This window comes from Athene cunicularia (genome assembly GCF_003259725.1).
Source record: "Athene cunicularia isolate RWA chromosome 5 unlocalized genomic scaffold, athCun1 chr5_part1, whole genome shotgun sequence".
NCBI classification, from domain to species: Eukaryota; Metazoa; Chordata; class Aves; order Strigiformes; family Strigidae; genus Athene; species Athene cunicularia.
In genome coordinates, this window is record NW_020799101.1 from 1,224,629 (window position 1) to 1,232,283 (window position 7,655).

Here is a 7,655-nt window from a genome sequence, read left to right on the forward strand (position 1 = left end):
CGGCCCCTGCAGCCCTTCCCCGGGGCAGCGGGGACTGGGGAAACTCGCCCGCCCGCGGTTTTCACTGCGTCGGTGCTGCGGGGAGAAACTCTTTTATCTTTACGTGCTGAAATAGCCGCGAAACCTCTCCGCAGATGAGAGGCCCGCTCAGAGCCTTTGAGCGCTTTACGGTTTCTTACATCTATTTTTGGCCAGCAGAGCGCTGGTCTTTGGGCAGAAGCGGCCAAGGGGCCAGGCCGGTAACGCCCGGGCCCTCCTGCCCCAGAAAGTTTCAGCAGCTGCTTATCGGGGTTGTGAAACCTTGTTCGCAGGGCAGGGGAGGAGGAAAGCTGGGGCCGGCAATCCCTCCGTGCTGCCCGGCCGTGGTTTTCCCTGGAGGTCTGCCGTCAGTCCAGTGTCGTGTGCAGGCAATGTCGAACTGAAACAGGCTAAAGAGCGAATGTTGACGCGACTTACTGAAAGCTGGTGTGTGTCGATACCGGATATACTTGTGTAGGTCTCTAGCCCGAGTGAGGTGAGAACTCCTGGAATTAAGTCGCTTAGTTACGCGGTTGTGCATCAGCTGCCGCCCCCCCTGGCTCCGTGGCGCCGAGGACACTCGGGGCACCGGGCAGGGTCGGTTGGTGTGGGCTGTGCCCCCCCGTTACGGGCTGCGCCTTTATTCCTGCGGGCTCCGAGAGCCTTCAGCTGGAAGCGAACTGGCAGACTTTTAGTTTCTGTTTGAAACCTTTGTGTAGAGGTGATCCAGCGCTGCTTCTCCATTTATTTTTTTCCCTCTCTTCCCCTAATCTGAAGACAGCTGGATTTCGGGGAGTTGGTTTTTAATCTGGAATCCATCTGAATCAGCTAGAGCGGAAAAACATCTGTGAAACGTCAGGATAAGTTCAGGTTGTAAATTACTGTATGTTTAAAACCAGTTGTATTGACCTTCTCGAATTTTAGAGCTGTAAATTTCAAATGTTGGGGCTGCTGTTTGCATCATGCCACCCTCTTACACCTTGATTTTATCATATTTGCAGCGGTGAGCTCTGAACTGTAGCAGTGGGTTTTGGTGATGCAGGTTCCTCTGTATGTCCCACCGGTAAAGGCATAGCGATACTGCTTTGATATTTAATTTATAAATTATGTTTATTCTCAAAATCAGTATTGAAGGCACCTCTCCAAGACTCTCTAAAGAAGCCAGCGTTTGTTGCAGGCTTTCTAGAGCAGCCCAGCATGTGGGGAAGAGCCGGTCATTACCGAGACCTGCTCGATTTACGGGAGCCTTGTCTTCCCCCAGAGAACAAAAGCACTACAGTGCTCTCTGGAGTCACGTCGTGTTCGTGTGACTTCTGAACGGCAGGAGCTGTTCGTTTTTATGAACAGTTACCCTATGAAGTTGTGAAATTATGAACTGTTTACCTTAAAGGAAAGAAGTTGTATTTATATGATTGCCAGGTGATGTGTACAGTGGAGAATAGAAATAATTATTTCAAAACCCAGTTATTAGAGGACTTGCAGAATAGAGCATTTAGCATGACGCCCCAGTCACTTGACTAGCTGAACTCCTAGGGAAATGTGAGCTGTTACCTCACGCGTTGATGCTGCTGGGGATAGGGGTGTAGATTTTTTACCTTTCTGTCAAGAATTTGACCCCACTGTATTACTGATGGTTTATCAATGTATGTGTTGAAGTGAAAGCAAGTGGTCTGTCTGTTCTCTTTTCAGGCTTTCAGTGGGAAAGAATTCTGGAGGTACAGAGCGGGGTGGGGGCTTTCTTTTTTAATGCCAAACTTATTTGCTGTCGTCTTCTCTGAGGAGTGCCAAAGGGAAATGAGAGGGGCAGTTGCTACAGTGGATTTGGGGATGTTGGTCTCAGACTGTTCTTCATCCAAAATACATACAGAGCTGCGAGCGGTTGTGTTCTGCGTGGGTGTTGTGTCACCCGGAGTCCAGCAGTGTTCTGGCTCCAGCCTGCACATGGGGACGGCTCAACAGAGCTGAGCGCCTCATGCCTGGGCTTCAGGCGTTGAAGGCCGAGCTCAGCTGAGCGCAGCTTGGCGGAGCGGCACGCCGCCGAGTTAGGCTGGACTGGCGTTGGCAGGAGAGGGAGGGCTGGGCAGCTGCCTTGGCAGAGAGATGAAAACGGAGAGGGGGTGAAGATGGAGTCTGAGGGGCAGGAGGAGGCGCCTGCTGTGCGAGCTGTGTGTGGCTGCCCTAAACCTCTGTGGCCCCCCTTGATGCTGCTGAGTTTATTTAGGTGTTGCTGCACGGACTGAGTCTACTGCTGGCAGTAATTCTCTTCTTCACAAAGTTATCACTTAAGCGAGTTCAGCTAGGCGCTGTCTGTTTTAACATATATTTATTTTGCAAGGAAGTTACTGATTTGTATGAAGCAGGAGAATTGGATAAATCTGAACAGAATTCTTTCTTTGAAATAGACTTCTGCTACGCCTGAGCAGGAAGGCTGTATTGGTTCCCTTTCACACCTCAATAGCTGCTTGTGATAGTTTTTTTAGAAAAACCACAATGTGCTCACACAGATGTTATAAACGTGCGACTCCTGTTAACGTGTTTTTAATTGTGATAAGGCTCGTGCGTGGAGCAGGTCTAACTGAGGAGGGTTTATGGGTGAATACATGGGGGCTGGAGCACTTGGGAGACTCTTGGCTGATGGCTCAGGGCCAGGTTCTGCTTGAATCTTCACGGCATGAAGACGGAATGTGTTTGTTCCCGCAGGATCTAGTACTCCAAGCCCGCGGTAACCGCAGCCATGGAGAACGCAGACAGTGCCGAGGAGGAGAAGCCGACTGTCAGCAATGACAGCACGGACAATGGCGCTGAGACGGCGACAGACGAACAGCAGATGGACTTCAGTACGGAAATTATGAGTGTCACTGAGATGGAGCAGTCGCCCGACAGTTCCCCTGACCTGAATGAAGAGGACACACAGGAGAGTGAAATTCCAAATATTGAAAGTTTACAGACCACAGATATTGAGGCTTGCTTCCCTCCAGATTTTGACAAGTTCTGGAAAGTAGTAGAGGACAATCCCCAGGATTTCACAGGATGGGTATATCTACTACAGTATGTAGAGCAGGAGGTTAGTACTTGCCCCTTCTTCCTCAGCCTTCCAGACATAAACAAAGAAAACCAAAAGCAGTCATGGGTGTTCCAGTGACCAGTCTAGAACTGTGCAGCAGGCTTCCAGAGATAATGTTTGCAGACAGTTGCCAGTGTCCTCAGCAGAAATTGCAGAATAAAACCAATTGTTTTTAAGACCCTGTTAAAACAGTAACTGTTTTCAAAACTGTGATTTTTTTAAATTTTTTTTTAAAGGATTCATTGCATTTATTGTGTATTTCTTGCAGAACCACTTACCAGCTGCCAGGAAAGCATTTGACAGGTTTTTCACGCATTATCCTTATTGCTATGGGTACTGGAAAAAGTATGCAGACCTTGAAAAGCGGCACGACAACGTTAAACAGTCTGATGAGGTATGTAGGTAGCTGGGCGCAGCTGTTGCCACCGGTCCTGTTGGCCAAATAATGACTAACCTACTGCGAGTCATTTGGCTGCCAGTACCTGCCATGTATGGTCAGGTTTGTAGGGATTTTGTTTGCACTTGTCACGTCTGTGGCATTTGTAGCTAATGTTTTTTCTCTTTGTTGGCAGGTGCGTTAAACCTCTACAGTTTGTCAAGCTTTGCAGTGCAAGCCTCTGTATTACACTGCAGCTTAACAAGTAGGGCAGGGCTTTTCTGTCACTTACATTTATTACTCATTTTCAAAACAATATAGTTGGTTTGCTGGTCACAATTGCTACATCTTATTGCATTTTTGGTCAGACGCTGTCAATGATGCTCTAATGGGTCTGTGCCCTATGGTCTGTACCCCAAAGCCTGCCCACACAACCTGGTCAGAATGCAGGGACCGCTGCGCTTTGAAGATCAAGACTCTGCACGTGGAGATCAGAACATTGCCATGTTCTATCCAACCTCCACCCAAATGGTAATGGTAGATTATTTAAACAAAATTCCAGTAATTAGTATTTCTAAGGTTCACCGGATAACACAGTGTTGCCTCTCTATTAGGACGCCATTAAGTATTTGAAGTACAGTTCATGTTCTCTTCATAGGTTTATCGCAGAGGGCTTCAGGCTATTCCTCTTAGTGTTGATCTTTGGATACATTATATAAACTTCTTAAAGGAGACCTTGGACCCTGCTGATCCCGAAACTAACAGTACGATTCGAGGGTAAGTTGGGAGCAGACTAAGCCCCTGCGTACGGCTGGGTGGCAGTGTGACCAGGTTACTGTGTTTAAGCTAAGGGGCCAGCTAATGACAGCCTGCAGTTGCCTGAAGGACTTCTAAGAGGCAGTGGAGCCAGATTCCATAAGAAAGGGCAGATGATACAGTGGGGTGGAAGGGTTAAAAGCTGTGACTTGAGAGCTTCAGCCTAGACTTTAGGAAATAGCGCAGCACTGAAACAGGTTCGCTGTAGGGTTTTTGGAATTTAGTTCCTTGTGGGTTTTCGAGGTATGGCCAGATCGGGTCCTCAGCTGTTGCTGCCAGCGGTCCTGCTTGGAGTAAGAGATTGGATGAAAGTCTGATCCAGAACTTTAACTGAAGCAGTTTCTAGCTGCATGGTTGGCGTGTAGCTTTTGTGTGCCAAACTGCTGAAGTAACAGCTTTAGAATCTTTACCAGACAGAAGGGGTAGAGACCATGTGTCTTCCTAAGATCTCGCACCCTGCGAGTGGCTTTTCCTGTTGCCCTTATTTGTTCTGTTGTGGTAGTACCGGAGGGAAAAAAACGTCTGTGAACTTTCTGAATTTCTGGAGATCTTGCTACAGGTATCTAGAAAATACTTTGAAGATTTTTAAATAATGACTATAAGCGTGGTTGCAAATCAATGAAGATGCTCATAATTTTTACATAAGAGCCAAAACTTTTCCTTCTTGTTCTGTCACCGCATCCAGAAACAACTGTAAAATGATTCCATTTTTCAGAGCCTATGAACATGCAGTCTTAGCTGCTGGGACAGACTTCCGTTCCGACAGACTGTGGGAAATGTATATAAACTGGGAAAATGAGCAGGGAAACCTAAGGGAGGTTACATCCATCTACGACCGCATCCTTGGAATCCCAACACAACTCTACAGCCATCACTTCCAGAGGTAAAGAGAAAACAAAGATTTAGTTAATGCTGTGAATTTCTCGGACAGACGCTAAGTTCCTTCTGTAAATGTGAAAATGTTCACTCAGAACAAGAACTGGAAATAGTTACTTAGTTTTAGGTACTTATTTAGGTGCTCATACAGTTTGACTGAGGATTTAAAAGTACTGATACACGCTTTAGGAATTTGGTGTTAGATAAATCACAAACTCTGCTGTGGAATAAAGGAAGGCCTTGGAATTGTGAGGAAGAGGAGAGGGTGTCTTTAAAAAATCAGAATGAGCTGTTTTGAACTTTACTTCCTCATGCAACGCACACGTGTGGTGAAACACTAATTCAGTTGACTAAAGAGAAATGCTTGGTTAAGTTTTAGCTAGTAGAATTCTGCATTAATATGGAGAGGTTGAGAGGGAACCAGAAACTGTGGTTAAATTCCGCACCTGTCTTCCCCATTATTTCTACTGATCTTGGGGTTTTGGAAATGAAACACCTTCCTCTAAAGCTGATCTTGTCCTCTGCCGTCAGTTTTAAGTGGCAAGGGGTCTGTCTTTGCTGGTGAAGGTCATCATCCTTTAATTTCTCTCTGAAACGTGACGCTTTTGCAGCCTGATCCCTAGTGGCAGTTGCATTTTGCACGTACATTGTCAGAAGCTGCGTTCTCAGCGTTGCTCTAGAGGGATAAAGTTTTGCAGGACCCCCGCAGGATCTGTTACTCTGCTTGGGCAGAGCACTGCAGCACCAAACATCAGATTTGTGTGGGCTTGTTCTGAACTGTTCTTAGGTTTAAAGAGCATATACAGAACAACCTACCCCGAGACCTGCTGACCACCGAGCAGTTTGTTCAGCTGCGCAGAGAACTGGCGTCTGTGAACGGCCACAGCGGGGAGGACGCGCAGCCTGGCGACGACCTGCCCTCCGGCACCGAGGACATCACCGACCCTGCCAAGGTACGCGCCCGGGGGGCTTGGGGGGCGTTTCTGTCCTGGCTCTGGCTGAAAGCTGAGCTGCTCTGCAGGCAGCTCAGTGTGGCAGAGCTGCCCCCATAGTTCTCTGGTGTATCGGTGCTCTGCAGCTCACCTGGTGACTGCTTCTGTGGACAGGACGTTCCTTTACGGTGTTTTTAGGTGTGAAAGAAAGGGGAATAAAAAAAATGAAAACCTTTAGGAAGGGGTATTTGTTGTTCCAGATGAACGGGTTAGGACCTGTGGGCTGGGGAAGCTCTTCATCAGCAGTGGTCTCTGTGGATTGGTAGCCCTCGCAGGCAGTGAGAGCTTGGAGCCATCCAGAGGAATTGCTGACTGGGAAAGTGTGTGCACACGGGAACTCCCTTTGGCTTGGCACAAATTAATGTTGATCAGCTTTAGCAGAAGAGCAAACCCTCAGGTGGAAAGGCAGTTTGGTTGGGTTGCACTGAGGGCCAGGGCACCATCGGGGCAGGGTCACTTCCCTTCCCCTGGCTGTTGAGGGAACGTTTAATGCATCTGTGATCGTTTTAACTCACACGGGTTATGGTCACCATAAAATGCATTTACAAAGGTGATACAGTGTCTGCCTCTGTCACATTCTTTAAAATTGTGTTTTAGCTAATCACTGAGATAGAAAACATGAGGCACAGAATCATTGAGATTCATCAGGAAATGTTTAACCACAACGAACATGAAGTCAGTAAAAGGTGGACGTTTGAAGAAGCGGTAAGTTTGGTTTCTCTCTGTAAGGCAGCGCGTGCCAGAGTTCTGAACGCAAGGCTGGGAATATGGGGAAAGGCCGTACAATTTAAATTGGTGTGGGGCTTCAAAGATAAGAGTTTCACTTCTCTGCCATTTTTCTTGTGGAAAGGCAGCTTGCAAGGTCAGCTCTCAAGTGATGATTTGAAATTCTTGAAGCAGTATTTGGAGAGAGGCAAGATGGTGTGTGTGTGTTGGTTACTGAGCAGTCTTTAAATACACGTGTGTGAAATACTGTGGGAGTTAGTACTGCCTTGTGCAGCGGGGGTGCTGCAAGATAATGAGGGGCTGGAGGTAATTCTGATGCAAAAGGTAAGCCTGTCCTAGAAGGAGAATGAACTTTGGATGTTGTATTTTAGCATTATACCCTTAAACCTGAAATCAGTTAACTTGTGTTTTCTGAAAGCAGCCATCATAACGTGCAGCTCCTAGGTATTAAAAGTAATTAAACTAATAATGTGATTGCTGTAAATACAGAACTTATTCTGTGTAGAATTCAGTTCAGTTCCTTTTGAAAAAATAACCGCAGTTTTTAATTCTCAGTCTCTTTCTTGTTCTTCCTGGCTAATCCCATATTGCATAACACGGTTCTTCTTGAAATTTACGTTTCTTTTAAAAAGTACATTGAAAATCTGTCCCAACTTTTTAATACGGAGCCTCCTTAGCGGGTTCGGTGATGTCAGACCTGTCGTGTTGCTGTGGCACTGCTGGACTAGGCCGGGCAGCCCGTAAGCCAGCGGGGCTCGGGAAGGGGGTACCCAGCTGGCCCTGGGGC

General features: G+C 47.1%; 1 protein-coding gene across 1 annotated transcript in view; it reads left to right on the top strand.

Moving 5' to 3' along the window:
* Positions 1-2,663: 2,663 nt before the first annotated feature.
* PRPF39 (pre-mRNA processing factor 39) overlaps positions 2,664-7,655 on the top strand; it is a 10,430-nt gene continuing 5,438 nt past the window's right edge. Inside the window, exons 1-6 of the mRNA XM_026849161.1 lie at positions 2,664-3,082; positions 3,351-3,476; positions 4,117-4,235; positions 4,990-5,157; positions 5,938-6,103; positions 6,740-6,866. Coding sequence (XP_026704962.1) covers positions 2,753-3,082; positions 3,351-3,476; positions 4,117-4,235; positions 4,990-5,157; positions 5,938-6,103; positions 6,740-6,866 — 1,036 coding nt within the window. The 5' untranslated portion in view covers positions 2,664-2,752. The remainder of the gene's footprint in view (positions 3,083-3,350; positions 3,477-4,116; positions 4,236-4,989; positions 5,158-5,937; positions 6,104-6,739; positions 6,867-7,655) is intronic.